The sequence below is a fragment of the Chrysemys picta genome, chromosome 5, assembly GCF_011386835.1.
Source record: "Chrysemys picta bellii isolate R12L10 chromosome 5, ASM1138683v2, whole genome shotgun sequence".
Lineage (NCBI taxonomy): Eukaryota > Metazoa > Chordata > Testudines > Emydidae > Chrysemys > Chrysemys picta.
The window spans coordinates 37,838,928-37,861,398 of record NC_088795.1 but is presented as its reverse complement, the minus strand read 5'-3'; the positions used below and the strand labels follow the sequence as shown (position 1 = coordinate 37,861,398).

Sequence of the window (22,471 nt, the reverse complement as noted above, 5' to 3'; positions counted from 1 at the left end):
TTCCCACTTGATTTGAACTGTCCACCAATCTGTCATCTAGAAATTTTAAATTCTGTTTATGTACTATAAGATCTAGAACATTTTGCACATTGCTGCTACACCACCTTCCAGCTAGAACAACAAACACAAATTTACTGGGAAAACCTATTCCCAGCACTGTTTAAATATCATTGGTTCTGGAATAGAAACTACAAAGTGAATATATGACTGAATTCTGCAAAAAAAAAATGTTTAGATGTAGTTTTATGCTTCATGGAAAAAGTGAAAGTTCCATCTGCACTGGGTTTTAAACTGAGTTAGTGGAATCACTTTATAAAAAGATTTGTCAACAGTTCCTGCTAACCCATATTAAATAAAGTTTGCCTTTTTGATCAGCTGGTGTACATTGATGTACCTTCACTGACTTTATAGAACTACACCAAGTTACACCAGCTAGTTAGCTGGCCCCATGTCTACAGTCTAGAACAATTTTTAAAACACAGTTTGAAACTAGATCTGCCAAGTCCATAATGTCCAGGCAAACTTTTTAAAAACCATTTAAACTGGATCATTTTTAATCCATGTTTTGAAAAAGCTCCATTAACTTCCTTTGGTCTCAGAGAGTACCTTTAAATCCCACTATACACATCAAAATCAGCAAAGACAACAGTTATATTTGCAAGCTTCGAAACAATGTAAATATTTTATTTTAAAACTTCAAAAATACTTCAGAGTATCACTTTGAAATCAGATATACCAGCAGCTACTTACGTACAAGTATTATGACTGTTGGTGCTCAAAAGAGGAACAATTCGGGTATTTTAAAATCTTTTTGGATGTAAATGGTCTTATATTTCAGTTTTTTCTTCCAATTTTATGCAAACACAATAAAACTAACTAAATAAGCTACACACACAAAGGTAAGTCAAAGTCAATCTAATTTAGACATGGTGCTTACATCGCCTATTTATTCCTCTGGAGATAAACAGATAACATTTTCCAAAATGTATAATATACATAAACTGAAAGAAACAATTTGTTTTTGTTAAAAGCTGACATACAGCACCTTTACATATGCTTGCAAATGTGAATTTGCCTGCACAAACTGAGTTGTTAAACATGTCATTAGCTGATCTTCTTCTATAAACAACTGCACACAAATTCTGCTTGTGCATAAATCTGCAATATTTTGGGCTACAGATAGAGGAATCTTTTCTTTCGACCTCAGTTCCTCTGCTTAACACATTAGGAATTATTTCACTTTCTCTGGAGCCCCAATCTTGACTAAAAATAATATCAAGGTACTGGATATCACTTGGGAGATCACTGATTGAATCTCAAGAATCACTCCACTGACAGGGTTACTGTGTCCTCTGTTAACTGCAAGATCAGCATATGACTGTATAAGAGAGGTTGTGTTTGTCAGTGCTGATGATAAACCCATGTAATTGCAGGGTGAACAGACAGATATGTCAAAACTTTGGTGGCTGCTCAGGTGCAATCCAGGACAAAGATGTAGTTTAGGAATGGGTACATGTGCCTACCCTGGTCTTGCAATTGCACTGTGTCCAGGTCTGTTGTCCACAATTCAAGAAGGATGTTATGTTGATAAATTAGAGAGGATTCAGAGAAGGGCCACAAGAATGAATAAAGAATTAGAACACCTTCCTTATAGGGATTGACTCAAGGAGCTCAATCTATTTAGTTTAACAAAGAGAAGATTAAGGGGTAACTTGATTACAGTCTGTAAGTACAAATATTTAATAATAGAGTCTTCAGTCTAGCAGAGAAAGGTTTAACGTGATGCCAGGGTTGGAAGTTGAACCCAGACAAATTCAGATTGGAAATACGGCTTAAATTTTTAACAGTGAGGATAATTAACCTTTGGAACAATTTACCAAGGGTCATGGTGGATTCTCCATCACTGATGATTTTAAAATCAAGATTGGATGTTTTTTTCTAAAAATATCTGCTTTAGGAATTTTAGGGTAGGAGGGGGAGTTCTGTGGCTTGTGTTATACAGGAGATCAAACTAGATGATCACAATGGTCCCTTCTGGTCTTGGAATCTACAAATCTATTAATCAATTCTTCCATAAAATAGCCAATAATAAAATCAATGATTAACTGAACAGCATCTAATAAAATTATTATAAACATTTAGCAACTACATCTCCTCAGGCTATAAACATTCTTATAGTAATAAATTACAACTTTAGTTAACAAATATGAAATTACACATAATACATGACAGCATAATATTCTTATTGAGAAATAAACAGGTGTTTACATTCTTAACATCAGTACGAAAGAAACGTAACAAAAGCTGAAGGGCTGGCACAGGCTGGGAGTGTTCTAAAGAGATCCCCGCTAATCTCAGTGAAGAGATAAGTACACTACGTAACCAAAGGGAGTATTTTTCCATGTATTATGTTACGTACGTACCCCCAAAAGCTACATAAATTAAAGCTGTAATTCCATCTGAGGGTTATGGTAACACAATGTCACCAGAACTCCTCAATGAAACTGCAGTGTTAATATGTGCAGTGTGGAGTACCTTAATTCTTATAATGCTTTGTTTACTACAAATAGTGTTATATTTCTGTTGCAGCATAAAAAGAATCAATGAAAAATAAAATAAAATGTAATAAATGTCCTCAGGTTGCTCATTCACATTTTTGAGCAATGCACATTAATATTGCAGCAATGACACAATATTCCTCCTTTGAAACCATTATCCACTCAATACAAATGCAGAAGAAACACAATCCCTTCACTATTAGTGTAGTGCTTCTTTTCAGCACCAATACAATGTTTCAAAATGTATTACAAAAACTCCCATTGCAATTGATGAGCTTTGTATGCTAACAACAATACATACATAATCCCTAACAGAAACATTAATATTAGGCTTGGTCTACACTACCCCCCCTAATTCGAACTAAGGTACGCAACTTCAGCTACGTGAATAACGTAGCTGAAGTTCGAAGTACCTTATTTCGAATTAGTTCAAACTTACCTTGGTCCACACTCGGCAGGCAGGCTCCCCCGTCGACTCCGCGGTACTCCTCTCGGCGAGCTGGAGTACCGCAGTCGACGGCGAGCACTTCCGGGTTCGACTTATCGCGTCCAGACTAGACGCGATAAGTCGAACCCAGAAGTTCGATTTCCAGCCGTCGAACTTGCCGGTAAGTGTAGCCAAGGCCTTAGACATAAAGGCTATTCTCTTGATCCCAGAGAGATGCCTTATTGGGTTGGTGATGATTTCCCACAACAGAGGGGAATCCTCAGGTAGCACAGAGTGTACCAGAACCATGTCAGAGCACAAAGGGCTGACAACACAGATGTCCCAAGAAGACTGTTCCAGCAAAACCTACTACTATCAGCTCTTGGCTTCCTTAAATTACAATAGAGGCCATTTCAGCCCAGAGCCAACTCAGGATTAGGGGACTTGAAAGAATTACACTCTGGCACAGCTAAGGAGCTGCCCCAAGACATCAATTAACACTTAGCAGTATGCATACAAATCAATCCTCACAACATCACTGTTAAATATTATTATTCCCATTTTGCAGATGGGAGAAATTGAGACAGAGGGGTTAAGTGATTTATTTAAGGCAATAAAACAAACCATTAATAAAATTGAGTTAAACCCAGCTTTCAGTCCCATGCTTAATCCATTAGACCATGCTGCTTCTCTTCAAGCTATTTGTATCATTAGTGTTCTGTGAGAAACCAGTTTTGGAACATGCTGGGCATTTCCAGGAAGTTCCTCAGAGCCCTTGATACCCGTTGACTTTGATAGGAGTCTTTGAGGGATTTCAGCACCTAAGTGGAGATGTTCAGTATCTGCCAGGGCCTAAGGATAGACACTGGGGTTACACAAGTGTACATGAAAGCAGAATTCTATCCTCTGATGTAACTTACAGCAGCCCAAGGGCTAATTGCAGTTGTGTTTGCTGCAGTGGTTCCATCAGGACATGTCAACGTCAGCTAGTCAGTAGCAGAATTAGAAATAGAATCTAGGAGCTTCTAGCTCCAACTCTAGGGTTGCCAACTTTCTGATTTCAGAAAACCAAACACTCTTGCCCCGCCCCTTCTCTGAGGCCCCACCCCCACTCACTCCATTCTCCCTCCCTCCAACACTTGCTTTCCCCAACTTCGCTCACTTGGTCATTTTCACCAGGCTGGAGCAAGGGGTTGGGGTACAGGAGGGGGTGAGGGCCCTGGCTGGGGGTGCAGGCTCTGGGGTGGGACTGGGGATAATGGGTTTGGGGTGCAGGAGGGGGTTCTGGGCTGGGGGGTTGGGCCAAGGAGTTTGGAGTGTGGGAGGAGGCTCCGGGCTGGGGCAAGTGGTTGGGGTTTGGGGGGGGTGAGGGCTCCAGCTGGAATGTGGGCTCTGCTGTAGGGCCGGGAGTGAGGGGTTTTGAGGTGCAGGAGGGGGTTCTTGGCACAGGCCAAGGGGTTCAGAGTGAGGGATTGGGGTGCAGAAGGGGGTGCAGGCTCCAGTCGGCGCTTACCTCAGGCAGTTCCCGGAAGCGGCTGGCATTTCCCTCTGTTTCCTAGGCGCAGTGGTGGCCAGGGGGCTCTGCGCACTGTCCCCGTCCACAGGCGCCACTCCCACAGCTCTCATTGGCTGCGGTTCCTGGCCAATGGGAGCTGTAGAGCTGGTGTTCAGGGCAGCACCTGTGCTGTGGGCTCACTGCCCCTGCACCTAGGAGCTGGAGGAACAGGCTAGCCACTTCCAGGAGCCGTACGGAGCCAGCCATTGTAGTCAATGAGATTTTTAGTAGTCTGGTTAGCTGTGCTGGCTGGAACCACCAGAGTCCCTTTTCGAACAGGCATTCCAGTCGAAAACCAGATGCCTTGCAACTCTGTCATCCTCAGGCCATTAGCCTATGCCTCTTTCTCAAAAGTTAACTTATCAGACCAACAAAGCAGATTTGATCTAAATGTCAACAGGCTGTTATGCCAGGCTGCTGAATACAGCTGAAAATAGGCACACATAAAAAAACCCAAACAAGTCACTAATATTTCTGCTCTTAATTAAAAGGCTCCATGAAGGCACACACATTTTTCTTCAAATTAATTTTTATAATTATTTAAAATAAAAGATTTCCTTTCCCCGATTTTCCTAGAATTTGCCTTCAATAAAATAAGGAAAATGTGTGGCCTAAACAGATGTCAATATCCCTGTAAACCAGAAGATTGATAGTTTTTTAAAAATTAAAGTTATTCAGAAACCAAGCATTGAATTTAAACCCTTACTGCCCTCAGCCAAAAGGAAACAAGAAACCAATAGTTTTTTTTTAAACTTGGAGTAGTATTTGTAACTAAGTGCTTTGCATAAGGAGGTGTGGGAAGAGAAAGTTAAATATTGCAAAAATCAAAAGGTTAAACATTAAACCCATTCTAAATACTACACATAAAGAATGCGAAGATCTTAATGGTCTGCAAAAGCAAACTAGGCACAAGCATAGACGACGTGTAAATGAACACATTTTTTCCGTAAACTAGAAGAATTCCTAGATTTCTGAATACATTTCCTTTATAACAAAATGCTAAAAGCAATGACGTTTTGAAATTATAAAAAACAAACCAGAACACACTACTCCAAACCTCTCCCCTTCCCAAAACTGATAAAGCAGGAGCTAGAATTGCAATAACAATTTCACTGTTCTTCAATCCATTTGAAATAGGGTTACCATACGTCCGGATTTTCCCAGACATGTCCGGCTTTTTGGGCCTCAAATCCCCGCCCGGGAGGAAATCCCCAAAAGCCGGACATGTCTGGGAAAATAGGGAGCGAGGGCCCGGCAGGGCAGGGCCGGGGCCGGCGGTGCTCGGCCGGGGCCGGGGCTGGCAGTGCTCGGCCAGGGCCGGGACCGGGGACGGCGACGCTCGGCCGGGGCTGGCGGTGCTCGGCCAGGGCCGGGACCGGGGACGGCGACGGCGGTGCTCGGCCGGGGACGGGGACGGTGGTGCTCGGCCAGGGCCGGGATGGGGACGGCGCCGGCGGTGCTCGGCCGGGACCGGGGACGGGGAGGGCAGTGCTCGGCCGGGACCGGGACTGGGGCCGGGGCCATGACGGGGACAGGGGCGGGGGCTGGCGCTGGCGGAGCTCGGCCGGGGGCCAGGGCCCGAGCCGAGCCAAGCCGAGCCAAGCCGAGCAGGAGACACCGGGGCCAGAGCCTCTTGGCCTCGGCCGGCCGGCCACCCACCAGAGGGAGCCGCTCGGCTAGGGGGGCCGGACTGGGCCGCGCCGCACCGCACCCAGCCCCAGCTTACTTGCTGCCTCCCTGTTTCAGGCTTCCCGTGAACATTTGATTAGCGGGAAGCAGGGTAGGGAGAGGAGCAGGGGGCGGAGCATTCAGGGGAGGGGGCAGAGTTGGGGCGGGGCCAGGGCCCCGTGGAGTGTCCTCCTTTTTTAAAACTAAAATATGGTAACCCTATTTGAAATCAAACTCAACCTCCAGACTTACAGCTTGATCCACACAGCCACTTTCACTTATGTAGAGCCCTACTGAAATCAGTCAGGCTTGATATAATCACAGAGGTCCAGCTCCGTAGAGCATCTTGCAAAATATGGGCCTTAGATCCTGTTCTTGCACTTCTGGGTAAACCCCCCAGAGAAGTCAATAGGGCAAAAAAAGAAGTGTCTTTCATGAACTAAAAGTGGCCTGCTTGTAATTTTTACCAGCAGGCAAACCAGGGAAAGCATTGTTAATATTAATGCCACTGCATTCTATCCACTCATATTCACTCTTCAAACACACTAATTTTTTTGTTTATTCTTTAAATCTAGCCAGCAAGGAGTGAAACCATGGATAAAAAGGTGCCCTTCATATTAAGCAGTAGGGATGCAATGTCAGCAAAGGAGTGATCTTTCTAGTCATAGATCTCTCATCACCCTACAAAGAGATTTTGAGTTACTTGTTACAACTCAACAAAGCGGGATAGCTCAGTGGTTTCAGCATTAACCTCTTAAATTCAGGCTTGTGAGTTCAATCCTTGAAGGAGCCACTTAGGGATCTGGGACAAAATCAATACTTGGTCCTGCTAATGAAGGCAGGGGCTGGACTCAATGACCTTTCAGGGTCCATTCCAGCTCTATGAGATAGGTATATCTCCATATATATATATTTTTATTATTATTATTTTGTAAATACCAGAGCACATAAAGGAGCTCAGAAAAGCAGCAGATTAATAAACTAGATTTTCACCTGTAGAGATCTGAATTCAAATCTTGATTAACAATGAATTTCTTACACTCTTCTCAAAGCTAGCAGACATGTATCACAAGATACTATTCAGTTACAGAACAGAAAAAATGGAGATTTAGATAGTTGCAAATTACAGCCACTGCTTTGGAAAAGCACTGACAGATTTAACTACAGTATTTGAATCTTTCCACCCATCTGCAATGTTGTTTTTTCTCATTATCCTATAATCTCCTAAATAAAATCAAAACTTCAGAGCAAGGAATATAAATTGTGTTTGTGGAGCTGTTAAAATCTTTTGGGGTTTTTTATTTAAAATATTAAACTGGAGTGCAATCAAATTATATTCTCCCATTTGGAGCAGATTGGAAGGGAAAAATAGTATTGATTGGCAACTGGGTTAATCATTAATGTGTTTATTAGACTTATGTTTTTCTCAACCACATATATACATATAATTACAAGATTGTAAATCTGTAATTTCCAAACATGGAGAGTGGATCTTCATCATATAATTTGGTATGTGTTATAACATTTGCTTAAGACGGGCCCCGGGCTGGAGTATTGCAGGTCAGACTGTTTTGTATTACCCAATGGGTGCGCACAATCAGAATCAACGTCTGTAGATGTATCTGTTAGTGCTGCCATCAGAGGTCACCCTTCATGCTACAAAAAACAAAACTGTAAGCAGTACAATGTCATCACTACTGGCAGACCCACTTTCTATGACCAATGCTGCTTAGGGAAGTACTATATACTAGAGCATATTTATCACACTATAAAACAGATCATAGGTAAAATGTTCAGCTAGGGACTGAAAGTTGCTAATAATGTTGATGAGAATGCTACTGACCTTTTTTGTAAAGCACTGTGAGATCTACGGATGAAAAGTTCTATATAAGAGCTCGGTATTATTCTTGTTATTATGACTACTACTAATAATAATATTTATACTGCTAGAGTTTAAATTTGAAAAAGACTCATGGAAAAAGAAATGAAAACAAAACTGAGGTAAAACCTATGAATGAATTCAAAAATGAGAGAGACAGGGAGATGAACACAGAAATCTGTTTTAAACAGAACAGTAGAACAAGAAATTTTAAAAAAAGCCAAAGTGGATTTCAATGTCACAAGTTTTGTCAAAGGCCCACTTCTGCATTCTCTCTACTCTGGTCAAACTCCCACAGATGTCGACAGGAATTTTGGCTGAATAAGGCAAATTAGGCTAAACTCTCATTAAGCACCACTTTATTGAGGAAATACAGGTCAGGCCTTTATGAGCGTATATGTTTTAAAAATGTGTTTTCTTTTCATATTTTTAAACATCAGAAACAAAGTGAAGGTCATTAATGAAGGTCATTACTACAGTTAAAACTGCTGAACTGAAGTAAGGGCAGGATGCCAGTCATTTTATCATACCTCAAATACCTTAGAATTGTGGGTGAGGGGCCAAGTTTAGACTTGGTCTAATTCCACTGACTTCAGCAGAGGTGCACCCACTTATATCCTGGTTTGAAGTTGGTCTGAAGAGTTTGTGTGGTGTAAATTTTATTGGATAATGATTGTGACACACCCTGAATTCTCTGCTATTTTACTGATAGAATGGCTTTATAGAGGCACTTAAAGAAATCATATGCCTGCATTCCAAGCCAAAGGTTAGCTGCAGTAGTCAAACAGAAAGCAGCTGATACTTCAGAAGGTTACAAGCCATGTACATCATGCAGAGGACATCAAAAAGAGGGGAATGAACAGAAAAGAAGGAAAGGACTTACTTTCCATTTTTATTCCGAACAAAATACATTTGAAAAAAAATCAAAGAATTGTAAAGTATGTTTGAGGGAGAGGGTCAGTTTTAATGTTAGTCATGCAGCATTCATATTGGGAGTGTTACAAGACAATGCCACCAAGCCACCAAATTAGCATTAATTAGACCATATATCACCAGTCTTAGAAGAAAGGAAAATGACTGAATGAACAGGGAGGCTGACCTAGGCCTGGTCTACACTAGGCGTTTATGTCGAAGTTAGCGCCATTACATCGAATTAACCCTGCACCCGTCCACACTGCGATGCTATTTAGTTCGACATAGAGGTCTCTTTAATTCGACTTCTGTACTCCTCCCCGACGAGGGGAGTAGCGCTAAATTCGACATGGCCATGTCGAATTAGGCTAGGTGTGGATGGAAATCGACGCTAATAACTCCGGGAGCTATCCCACAGTGCACCACTCTGTTGACGCTCTGGACAGCAGTACGAGCTCGGATGCTCTGACCAGCCACACAGGAAAAGCCCCGGGAAAATTTGAATTTGAATTCCTTTTCCTGTCTGGCCAGTTTGAATCTCATTTCCTGTCTGGACATCGTGGCGAGCACAGCAGCACTGGCAACGATGCAGAGCTCTCCAGCAGTGATGGCCGTGCAGTCTGTGAATAGAAAGAGGGCCCCAGCATGGACTGATCGGGAAGTCTTGGATCTCATCGCTGTGTGGGGCGATGAGTCCGTGCTTTCTGAGCTGCGCTCCAAGAAACGGAATGCAAAGATCTATGAGAAGATCTCTAAAGACATGTCAGAGAGAGGATACAGCCGGGATGCAACGCAGTGCCGCGTGAAAATCAAGGAGCTGAGACAAGGCTACCAGAAGACCAAAGAGGCAAACGGATGCTCCGGATCCCATCCCCAGACATCCCGTTTCTACGAGGCACTGCATTCCATCCTCGGTGCGGCCGCCACCACTACCCCACCACTGACCGTGGACTCTGAGGATGGGATAGTGTCCACGGCCGGTTCCTCGGACATGTTAGGGGACGGGGAAGATGAGGAAGGAGATGAGGAGGGCGAGGCAGTCAGCAGCGCTCACAACGCTGATTTCCCCAACAGCCAGGATCTCTTCATCACCCTTACAGAGATCCCCTACCAAGCATCCCCAGCCGTTACCCCGGACACAGAATCTGGGGAAGGATCAGCCAGTAAGTGTTGTAAACATCTAAACATTTATTTTTAACAGAACAGGAATATTAACAATTAAAAGAATGGGTTGTTCATGATTACTTTGCCCTAGGCGCTTAACGGTTCAGTCATGGGCAGTGCAAGTTTTGAAAAAAAATCTAGCAATGTCCGGTTTTCCGTGATTGTCCTGCCCAAGCCGCTCTACTGTTTAGTCCCTGCTACTGCAGCTACAGTAAAATGCGGTCTATATGTCCGGGGATAGAGCAGTAATCCTCCTGGGACATCTCGATGAAGCTCTCCTGGAGGTAATTGGAAAGCCGTTGCATGAGGTTCCTGGGGAGAGCGGCCTTATTGGGTCCTCTGAAGTACGACACGTTGCCGCGCCACGATACTATCAAGTACTCGGGAATCATTGCTCTGCACAGCAGGGCGGCATACGGCCCTGGTCTTTGGAGGCTTTCCCGGAGCATTCTCTCTCTCTCGCTCTCAGAGATCCTCATCAGGGTGATGTCGCCCATGGTGACCTGCTTTGAATTAGGTAGGGGAATGTTAGTGTTGGGACTGCTTGCCCGTTCCTTTACAGAACTGTAACCGCTGGTTTGCAGCCACGCGGTGGAGGCGGGAGAGGGGCAGCCAAAAGGGATCGTTCCCGGGGACAGCCGTGAGGGGGTGGGACAGGGGCAGAGTTCCCGCTTGCCGGATTGCTGGCAGCAGGGACTGACATTGCTTTAACTGTGAAATGAGGCCAGTGGTAATATAAAAGTTTTAAACTGCCACAAGTCTACGGCTTACCATGTCTGCCTGCAACAGAAATTCCGTTGTGCTGCCCCGCTTCTCAAATGTGCTGTGCAAGACCCCAGGCACTGAATGCGAAGGCCGAGAATTCGACCTTGTGCTGAGTGCGCATGTGATAGGTGCTGTGCATGGTCTTGTTCACAGAGAAAGACTATGTTCTTTGTTCACAACTACATTTATCTTTCTGAGGAATTCACTCCCTTTTTCCCATTTCCACAGCCCCATCTGCGACTGTCTCACAACCTAGCCTGTCATCACACTCCCAGAGGCTAGCGCGGATTAGGCGTAGGAAGAAGAGGACACGGGAGGACATGTTCTCGGAGCTTATGGCCTGTTCCCAAGCCCAGGCAGCACAGCAGACCCAGTGGCGGGAGAACTTGACCCAAATGCACCAAGCAAACATGGATCGGGAGGAGAGGTGGCGGCAGGAAGACCAGCAGGCGACTCAAACGCTGCTTGGACTACTGAGGGAGCAAACAGACACGCTCCGGCGCCTTGTGGATGTTCTGCAGGAACGGAGGCAGGAGGACAGAGCCCCGCTGCAGTCCATCTCTAACCGCCCTCCCCCGCCACCAAGTCCCATACCCACCTCACCCAAAGTGCAAAGAAGGAGAGGCGGCAGAGTCCGTGCTAACTCTCACTCCACCCCTGCAGAGAGCTCTAGTAACAGAAGGCTCTCATTCCCCAAAATTTGAAAAGTTCTTTCCTTCCCGCCTGACACAAGCCCCCGTCCAAGTTTCACCTCCCAGTTCCATGTGTAGTTCATAATAAAAAATACGTTTCTGTTAACTACTGTTTCAATCATGTTCTTTTGGAGGAGGAGGGGAAAGGGGGTTCGTAATTGGACAGGACAGTCACCTTTGGCAGGGTGCATAGGCGGGGGCAGGTACAGCAGCAGGGCACATACACAGTGCAGTGATGCAGTGACTAGTTACCCTGGTTAGTCTGGGAGGTGGTTTTCATGTTATGTGGTGGGGGGTGGGTTGCTCTGTGACTTTGTGGCGGGGGAGGGCAGTTACTGATCTTAAGCGGCGGTCCTTATGCAGGATCACAGAGCCATGCAGCAGGGGATCTGTAACCGTCCTCCCCCTGCCACAAAGTCACATAGCCCCCCCATACACACAGTCCCGATCAGGAGGGGTGACAGGCTCCGTTGAAACAACCATCCCACCGCAGCGGAGCCTGTCAATCCTTGAGTTTAGAAGCTTCATTCGCGTCACTACACTACACCCGCTCCGCACCACAGTCTGCGTCCCAGTTTTAAAAAATTCCCGCGAAAACAGTATTAAAGAAAATGGTGTGCATTAACAAAGTAGAACTATTTTTATTTCGAAACGTGTGTTGGAAGGGGGGTGAAGGGGGTATGTAACTGGATAGGATAGTCAACATTAACTGGGTAAAGAAACGGGGGCAGGTTCAGCTTCTCTGTACACAAACTTTAAAGTCACAGGTTACCCTGCTCACTCAGGAACTTTGCTTTCAAAGCCTCCCGGATGCACAGCGCTTCCCGCTGGTCTCTTCTAATCGCCCGGCTGTCTGGCTGAGCGTAATCAGCAGCCAGGCTATTTTCCTCAACCTCCCACCCCGCCATAAAGGTCTCCCCCTTGCTCTCACAGAGATTGTGGAGCACACAGCAAGCTGCTATAACAATGGGGATATTGGTTTCGCTGAGATCACAGCGAGTCAGTAAGCTTCTCCATCTCCCCTTGAGACGGCCAAAAGCACACTCCACCACCATTCTGCACTTGCTCAGCCGGTAGTTGAAGAGTTCTTTTTCAGTGTCCAGGGCGCCAGTATAGGGCTTCATGAGCCAGGGCATTAGCGGGTAGGCTGGGTCCCCGAGGATGACTATAGGCATCTCCACATCCCCAACAGTTATTTTGTGGTCCGGGAAGTAAATACCTTGCTGCAGCCGTCTAAACAGACCAGAGTTCCTGAAAACACGAGCGTCATGAACCTTGCCCGGCCATCCCACGTAGATGTTGGTAAAACGTCCCCTGTGGTCCACCAGTGCTTGCAGCACCATGGAAAAGTAGCCCTTTCGGTTAATGTACTGGCTGGCCTGGTGGTCCGGTGCCAGGATAGGGATGTGAGTTCCATCTATGGCCCCACCGCAGTTTGGGAATCCCATCGCTGCGAAGCCATCTATGATCGCCTCCACGTTTCCCACGGTCACCACCCCAAACTGGTTCGCGACTGACCGGTAGCTGTCTGGCGTTGCAAGCTTCCAGAGGGCTATGGCCACTCGCTTCTGGACAGTCAGTGCAGCTCGCAACCGGGTGTCATTGCGCTTCAGGGCAGGTGACAGCAACTCACAAAGTTCCAGGAAAGTTCCCTTCCGCATGCGAAAGTTTCGCAGCCACTGGAATTCATCCCAGACCTGCAGCACTATGCGGTCCCACCACTCAGTGCTTGTTTCCCGTGCCCAGAATTGCCGTTCCACGGCATCAACATGACCCATTGCCACCGTGATGTCCTCGGCGCTGGGTCCCGTGCTTTCTGAGAGGTCTGTGCTACTCTCAGACTTCAGGCCATCACCGCGGTGCCGTAGCCTCCTCGCCTGACTTTTCTGCATCTGCCTCAGGGAAACCTGTATGATAAGCTGCGAGGCGTTGAGAGCGGCCACAACTGCAGCGATGGTCGCAGCGTGCTCCATGCTCGCAGTGCTGTGGCGTCCGCGCTGTCAATGACTGGAAAAGTGCGCGAACTGATTTCCCGCCGGCGCTTTCAGGGAGGGAGGGCGGGAGTGATGGACGGATGACGACAGTTACCCAAAAGCACCCTCGACACATTTTGTTACCCAGAAGGCATTGGCGGCTACACCCAGAATTCCAATGGGCAGAGGGGACTGCGGGAACTGTGGGATAGCTGACCACAGTGCACCGCTTCGAATGTCGACGCTTTCACTGTTAGTGTGGACTCACAAAGTCGAATTACTGTCCTTAGTGTGGACACACACGTTCGACTTTGCAATATCGATTCCAAAAATTCGATGCAAGTAAAATCGAACTACTCTCGCAGTGTAGACAAGGCCCTACTGTCTCACCATTAAAGGTGGTCCCACCAGGTCAGATATGAGGGAAGGCAAGATACTGCAACTGAATAAGTGCAGCTGGACTGCTGCACTTGCAAGCTACCATCTGCAAGTTTGGAACCTATGCCTGTAATGTTGGCTGTGTTCTACATTTTCTATAGGTAAATCACTTTAGTCACTCCAGTATTTTTTGTGAGCACTAAATTCAGTCAGAACCACTGAGAGTGGGTTTAAAGAGAAAGTTATGAATCTGCAGTTTGGGGTAAGAAACAAACTTGCTACAGAAGTGTAAAGAAAATGGGCCACTCTCATGCCTTGTGTCATTCTACTGCAGTCAGTGGAGTTCTAACAGGGATGACGATACCAAAGGTCTACAGACCCACAAAACCTTGGAGTGTAGAAATAATACATTGTCCAGTGTGGGGGAGAAAGATCCTACAGCAACTACAGCAGACATCTGGATTTATATTAAGGTTTTCATATCATATCTTGTTAGGGATCACTGAAACAGTGTATTATTCTGTCTTGTAATTTTTTAGGTATGAAAATGAATAGGTACAAACTTTGGCCTTGGCTGCAGCTATGGGCACCTATTCAAGTCACTGAATGAGCCTTTTAAGAAGTCAATAGGAGCCCTGCACGTACAGCTGAAGACAGAATATTGTATTTACTCTTTATTCATCTCATTTTTAATAATAACAGCTGCACCCCCAATCTATCCATTGAAGCAGCATATTGGGTTTGAGAGTATGATATAAAAAATATTACATCTGCTGGGTGGGAAGTGGAGAACAGATCTGATGGCTTCAGTCAAAGCACTGAGTGGTTTGTTCTGACTGCCAAGGGAGTCAGCTGATTTTGTATAAGGATTTGAGATGCTTGCAGGACAACTTATAGCAGTTTTTGGGGGTAGACAGCTGTTTATATACCCAATTTTACCTGACTTCATCTAATATGAATTTAGAGGTAGATTAAACAAACTTTTACATTGAAGAAGAAAATAATGAAGAAGAATCAGTATTAAATGCACCTTACTTAAAAGGGGCTATAATGGAGTATGTAGCGTTCATAAGTAATGAAAAGGTTAACTGGAACTGAAGAGTCAGTTAAGACACCTGATTGCACCTGGGACGTGGGCCAGGAACAAATAAAGAGGAGCCCCAGCTGGGTAAGGAGGTGTGTGGTTAGAATAAAGAGACAATGCCCAGACTAGATGGACATTAGGAAGAAACTCTGTAGTCCCTTGAGAATAGGAGCCTAGATAAAAGGGAAGAATCTGGACTTCTAAAGAGATAGAGACCTGGAACAGAACAGGGGATGCTTAACAGAGATGAAAGGTCAACCTCAAGGAGGGCAGAGTTAGTTTGTTTGTATTTTGGGTTTGAAATTTGCTGAGGGATTCTAAGGGAGAGACACGAGTCCCACCCCTGACAGAGGGGTGAATGAAGAGAGGCTGTGGGGGATGCCTGGTAACAGGTATAAGTGACAGGGAGCAGGTCTGAGTAGATAGACTTTACCTGCCTATCAAAGGGTCCTTAGGCTGGGATGCAGTATAGTGGGAAGGCCTAGGTTTCTCTATCAGCCTTGTGAGAAGGTGGCGTGAGACACCCCTCCCCTTTCCCACCCCCCGCACACACACAGAGGGATAAGGACACTAGAAAACCCTGAGATCCATGAGTGTAAAGATGTTGGGGCACAGAGCTGTGGCTGAATACCAGATGCAAGGGCAATGGACTCTATTACCCTGCAATGGGTAAAAAGTGGATTGGCTGGAGGGACAAGTCATGAGATGAGGCAGATCACTGAAGGACTAGAGCAGCTGCAACAGGGTGCTGTAGTCAAGGAGAGCCTGTTATACGATGTCCAGCCATGATGGGACATGCCAGTGGTGAAATTACTCTTCTTAAAGGGACAAACTTATCTTTCTCTTCCAAAACTGTCAGGCTTACTTCTAACATGCAACTCTCTTGGATAATTGCATCCAAAAGTGCTGGTATCATCTAAAACATTGTTTTAAGAAAAGTCCTTAAAAATTCTTTAGAATCAAAATTTTCTAAAGCATGATACAGTCCTAATATATAAATGTTTAATAATAATTGAGATGCATAATTTCTGCTAGCATTATACCAGTGACTCTCCAAAACAGATGCCTAAAATGAGACTTCACGCTCTAGAATTACAGGGACTGAAGACAGTGTTGGAACAGCCTAAGTGGGCTATCAAAAAGATTAAAGGTGTGTTTTACTAAAGTTTCAATGGATCTGTTCACATAGGGTAAAACTAATAATCAAGTCAATGGATGATTTATGAAACTGAGGATTACAGCTTCAGGGCTAATGAGTTTATTATAATATCAGGTGTCCACTATCTTAATAATGCTAAAAGACATTCACCTTCATGCAAAATATTTTTCTTCTGAAGCTTCGCTACTACCAAACAAATACAACTTATCTCCAGTTTAACTTTCACTTTCTTTTACTAAATTTAAAGACTGTACAACCATTAATTATCTAGGTACAGTCTAAGAGTTGGGTCAAAATAGAGATTCAAGCAAAGGTGTACAATATTGACAGGAAAGCTGCATTCTCACAGAGCCTGCCAAAAAAATTATTCAGAATGGTTCAAAATAACTGAAGAATTCAACTGTAATCACTCCAACAGTGTGCAGATGTGGTGTCACAGAGAAGGGAGGGACTTCTGTTAAGTTTTGCTATATAGTTGAATAACAGAGATAAGAAATCTTGATTAAGGGGTTGTAACATACATATTTATTGGAGTCTTCACCATATAAAATGTGAGAATGTTTGCCTCCAAACTAAACAATTCTTACTTCAATGTACCGTGTAGTCATAAAAAACATGTAGAGAATGGGAATGTAGCGAATACATCTGTTAGTCTGAAAGGTGCCCAGGACTCTCTGTTGCTTTTTACAGATCCAGACTAACATGGCTACCCCTCTGATACTTGACACCATGCAAGGCACTGCATTTAGCCGTATGGAATGGAAATCTATCAACCTCATGAAGAAACTTGCACAAATAGAGACAGATATCATCTTCCTTTCTAAATGTAAACAGATGGACATCATACCAAATGGACTGAAGGTGAAAAATCCATTGCTATCTACATACTGTAAAGACCACAGTCAGAGATTATGCCATACACTATCAAAGAAACTGAGGAACCACCTGATCAGCATCCTATACAGCAAACAGGAAAACATCAAAAAAGAGCTCTCCAACCTGGAGACTTACATTAATAACCAACCCTCCACGCATATGGACTTCACTAAAATAAGACAGGAGATCTACACTACACACTTCTCCTCTCTACAAAGGAAAAAGGATCGTAAGCTGTCTAAACTCCTACCTGCCACATGGGGCCACAACAGTGGTACCCCTAACTCACTCAGCAATATCGTCAATTTATCCAGCTACACACTCAACCCAGCAGAAGAGTTTGTCCTATCTCGGGGACCCTCTTTTTGCCCCAGCACCTCCACGAACATGATACAGTTCTGTGGTGATCTGGAAGCCTACTTTTGCCGCCTCTGACTCAAAGAATACTTTCAAGATAACACTGAACAGTGCACTGATATACAGATACCCTCCCACCAACAACGCAGGAAGAAGAACTCCACATGGACTCCTCCTGAGGGTCGAAATGACAGTCTGGACCTATACATAGAATGCTTCCGCCAACGTGCACAGGCAGAAATTGTGGAAAAATAACATTGCCTGCCTCATAACCTAAGTCGTGCAGAACGCAATGCCATCCACAGCCTCAGAAACAACCCTGACATTATAATCAAAGAGGCTGATAAAGGAGGTGCTGTTGTCATCATGAACAGGTCTGACTACCAGACAGAGGCTACCAGACAACTCTCCAAAGTCTACAGGCCACTTTCCTCAGATCCCACTGAGGAATATACTAAGAAACTGCACCATCTACTCAGGACACTCCCTACACTAATACAGGAACAATTCAACATACCCTTGGAGCCCCGACCGGCGTTATTCTATCTACTACCCAAGATCCACAAACCTGGAAATCCTGGACGCCCCATCATCTCTGGAATTGGCACTCTCACTGAAGGACTATCCTGATATGTAGACTCTCTGCTCAGACCCTATGCCACCAGCACTCCCAGCTATCTCCATGACACCACTGATTTCCTGAGAAAACTCCAATGCATTGGTGGTCTCCCAGAAAACACCATCCTAGCCACCATGAATGTGGAGGCTCTCTACACAAACATCCCACACACAGATGGAATACAAGCTGTCAGAAACAGTATCCCTGATGATGACACAGCACAACTTGTTGCTGAGCTCTGTGACTTTATCCTCACGCACAACTATTTCAAATTTGGTGACAATATATACCTCCAGACCAGTGGCACCACCATGGGCACCCGCATGGCCCCACAATATGCCAACATTTTTATGGCTGACCTGGAACAACGCTTCCTCAGCTCTTGTCCACTCACGCCCCCTCCTCTACCTACGCTACATTGACGACATCTTCATCATCTGGACCCATGGGAAAGAGACTCTGGAAGAATTCCACCATGATTTCAACAGCTTCCACCCCACAATCAACCTCAGCCTGGACCAATCTACACGGGAGGTCCATTTCCTAGACACCACAGTACAAATAAGTGATGGCCACGTTAACACCACCCTATACCGAAAACCCACCGACCGCTATGCCTACCTTCATGCCTCCAGCTTCCACACTGGACACACCACACGATCCATCGTCTACAGCCAAGCACTGATGTACAACCGCATCTGCTCCAACCCCTCAGACAGAGACCAACACCTACAAGATCTTCACCAAGCATTCTCAAAACTACGATACCCGCACAAGGAAATAAGGAAACAAATCAACAGAGCCAGACGTGTACCCAGAAGCCTCCTGCTACAAGACAAGCCCAAGAAAGAAACCAACAGAACTCCACTGGCCATCGCCTACAGTCCTCAGCTTAAACCTCTCCAACGCATCATCAGTGATCTACAACCCATTCTGGACAATGATCCCTCTCTTTCACAGACCTTGGGAGGCAGGCCAGTCCTCGCCCACAGACAACCTGCCAACCTTAAGCATATTCTCACCAACAACCACACACCGCACCATAACAACTCTAACTCAGGAACCAATCCATGCAACAAACCTCGATGCCAACTCTGCCCACATATCTACACCAACAACACCATCACAGGACCTAACCAGAACAGCTACAACATCACTGGTTCATTCACCTGCACGTCCACCAATGTTATATATGCCATCATGTGCCAGCAATGCCCCTCTGCTATGTACATTGGCCAAACTGGACAGTCTCTATGTAAAAGGATAAATGGACACAAGTCAGATATCAGGAATGGCAATATACAAAAACCTGTAGGTGAACACTTCAATCTCCCTGGCCACACAATAGCAGATGTGAAGATAGCCATCTTACAGCAAAAAAACTTCAGGACCAGACTCCAAAGAGAAACTGCTGAGCTTCAGTTCATTTGCAAATTTGACACCATCAGATCAGGATTAAACAAAGACTGTGAATGGTTAGCCAACTACAGAAGCAGTTTCTCCTCCCTTGTTATTCACACTTCAAACTGCTAGCAGAGGACCTCACCCTCCCTGATTGAACTAACCTCATTATCTCCAGACTGATTCTTGCCAGCATATTTATACCTGCCCCTGGAAATTTCTATTACGTGCATCCAACGAAGTGGGCATTCACCCACGAAAGCTTATGCTCCAATACATCTGTTAGTCTTAAAGGTGCCACAGGACTCTCTGTTGGTTTTTACACATTCCTATGTTATATCTTGGAAGTGCCCATTCTCCTTCTGAGGAAGCTTCTTGACAAAGCTACAGGCAACATTTCTCAAAATTGCTCAGCCATCTTGCACAAAAGTAACCACGAGCTATAATCTTGTCTTATCAAACACAAGGGGGAAAAAAGATATAAAATAGGGATAGGCACATAATCTACAGCAATATCAGTGTTTAATAACAAACACTTGAGAACAGTGGCCCTGCTCCCACTCCTATACTGCACTTCTACCAAAAATACAACCAATATAATTTAATAACCGAACAGAGCACACAAGTCAGCCACCATTAACCACCATTTGCTTATCAGACACCAGGGTAAAGTGGTGGAATGAGAGTAAATGAGGGGGACGAGAGGAAAGCCTTTTACCTGCAGAGAGAGAGTGTGTATTACACTCAGTACGTATCCGGAAACAGTGGGAGGTAGAAGAGACTTCTAACCAAAGAGCCACTCCTGAGAGTGTGTGTGGGGCGGAGTACACAGAAGCAGCTCAATCCCAGTCACTCCTGGCCCATACAGGCAGAAACACAGAGGAAAGTAAAGAACCAACAGCCTGTGCTGTAAGCACAAGGGGAGCATAGGGAAATCCAAGAGCCTTAGAGGGTACAAGGCCTACCTAAACTCCCAGGGATTACAGGCATTAAACGGATCTTCATCTGGCGGAGGCTGACAACCAAAGTGGCATATGTAATGAAGATGATACTGTATTAAAGCCGCAGTGTTTTGTCTCCCTCTGGTGGGAGGGAGGAAACATGAAGCCTGTAGACTAGCATATGACAGTATAAAATTAGGAACTTTTTCTTAAGTATCAAAAGATGCAGTTTATTTAAAACATTTCCATCAATTATAGGTCTTTCCATGGCAGCACTACTCTGTGGGAAGTGGCAGAGGAGAGAAGTTACAGTGCAATATGATGAACAGTAGATGTATTTTAAAAGGCTTGTTTATGTCTTTGAGAGGGCTGAGAAGAATGCAGGCTATGTGCTCCTTGGATACTTCAGTAGGATTCTACGGGTCATAGTGCAGAATTTGACCGAAAGGATCAATGTCAGAGTTTGAAACAGCAATGGTTTGGTAAAAACCAATAATAATTTTATTTTACTCAGACTGGAGTTTAATTTTAAAATAAACCATTTAGGGGGAGAAGTGATGCCCTGGTATTTTGTTTCTAGTATAGCTAGCTCCAGCATGGTACAAGCTATCCCCATTTCACGCCATCATATGACAGCCAAGCATCTAGAAGCATTAAAAGGGCCATAAAGAATTCTTATGTTCTGCTTCATTTTACAACAAGTGACCAAACGTTAATAAATCACATGATTAAAATTGCAAAGTAAGATATATCAAGTATGTAAAATACTGTAGTGGAAATAAAATTTTATTAAAATACATGTTTTAATTATGCTTGTTGGCAAGCTTGTTCGATTCAGATAAATTAAAGTAACTTTATTTCTTAAGATTTGTGTAGGTTACTTTTTTCCAGAAGACCATTTTTGAAGGGCATTGGTTCACACAACCCTTAAATCACTGATCGTGTAAGACATTTCTAAATGATATCTCTTATAGCTTGGTCATCCTTGATTTGACTTTATTTTAGAATTTATACACTTAAAGGTACTTTTCTTAGCATGAAGGATAAAAATCAACAGAACTAGTTTAATACCTTACTCCTTCTCACTTTCCTGTGACAGAGTAAAAGTAAAAGATTCCCATCAGTTTTACTTCTGATTATCAGAGCTTGGATTTGAAACTGCCCCTTTCTCAGAATAAACCTGCTTTCCTGCCTCTATAAATATTGCTTCTCAGTGTATTATATATTTCATATAACAAGTACTAACTTGTAAGGTACACCATGTCCATTAGTTTTCATCTAAGCCTTCATATATAAAAAAACCTTATTGTTTTAAATATGAAAACTAATGGATATGAAGTACCTAAAAGTTAGTACTTGTTATATGAAATATGTAATATGTTATGGTTTGCACATTCATGTTAATTATAATAAACAGCAATATAGAAATTTCAAGCTTGAGTAGGTCGTCATGACAAGAGAGCAGACTTTAGAGACCGATGCAATGCTGACTAAGACTGTGAATTTTGAAATATTTATTTTCTGAAAAGATGATTGGATTCTGGAAAAATCTACTCAGCGTAGAAGCATATTTTTTCAAAAAATGGAAGACTTTTGTCGTTAAAATGTCATTTTGAACCTGGGTCCTTGTCTTGCAAGTTTCAGTATTGAGCTCATGTTCATAGTAGACAATTAGTGGGTGCCACAGTAATATTACTAATTACTGCTCACCCACTCTATACTAAGCAACTGTAACCCCATGGGCACTTGGTCCAGGAGACTCAGCTCCCACAGCAGAATGACATATAAAGTAGGAGCCCCAACAGTACCCCTCTGAAATACAGCTTGCACATCAGAAGAGAAAGACTCCAATTGTTGATGGAGATGTAGCAGCATGTTTTCACATCCCCAGTACACTTCCTGCCAATCTCTGATGTCAGCAGTGAATGAAGATCAAGGTGGAATGTTGGGAGGGATGCATGTAAGGATACTGGAGCTGAGGCTGGATTACTGGAAAGATGTGGGGAGGTTAATTTTTGAGGGAAGATGTAGGGGAGGTGAATGTGGCATGCTTAGTTTAAAAA

At 44.2% G+C, this 22,471-nt stretch overlaps 2 protein-coding genes across 5 annotated transcripts in view; one reads left to right on the top strand and one right to left on the bottom strand.

Annotated features, from left to right (window-relative positions):
• UGT8 (UDP glycosyltransferase 8) overlaps positions 1 to 22,471 on the bottom strand; it is a 77,871-nt gene that overhangs the window by 47,609 nt on the left and 7,791 nt on the right. The window contains exons 1-2 of one of the 4 annotated variants that reach the window (XM_065596275.1): positions 4,499 to 5,277; positions 1,878 to 3,837 (exon numbers count right to left, since the gene is read on the bottom strand). The exons of 2 other annotated variants lie outside the window; for them this stretch is intronic. In XM_065596275.1, the coding sequence (XP_065452347.1) occupies positions 1,878 to 1,887 (10 nt within the window). In that variant the 5' untranslated portion in view covers positions 1,888 to 3,837; positions 4,499 to 5,277. Of the gene's footprint in view, positions 1 to 1,877; positions 3,838 to 4,498; positions 5,278 to 22,471 lie in introns of those variants that run through there. One more of the 4 variants, XM_065596276.1, reaches the window with a different exon arrangement.
• LOC135983600 (uncharacterized) lies at positions 8,867 to 11,696 on the top strand. The gene is made up of 2 exons (XM_065596274.1): positions 8,867 to 10,162; positions 11,157 to 11,696. The coding sequence occupies exons 1-2, from the start codon at positions 9,586 to 9,588 to the stop codon at positions 11,630 to 11,632; spliced, it is 1,053 nt and encodes a 350-aa protein (XP_065452346.1). The 5' UTR covers positions 8,867 to 9,585; the 3' UTR covers positions 11,633 to 11,696.

Excerpts from the sequence above, each read along its gene's own strand:
- LOC135983600 (XM_065596274.1), top strand. The coding sequence starts at position 9,586 with ATGCAGAGCTCTCCAGCAGTGATGGCCGTGCAGTCTGTGAATAGAAAG. Across the intron at positions 10,163-11,156 it reads ATCTGGGGAAGGATCAGCCA|CCCCATCTGCGACTGTCTCA; the intron begins GTAAGTGTTGTA and ends CCATTTCCACAG.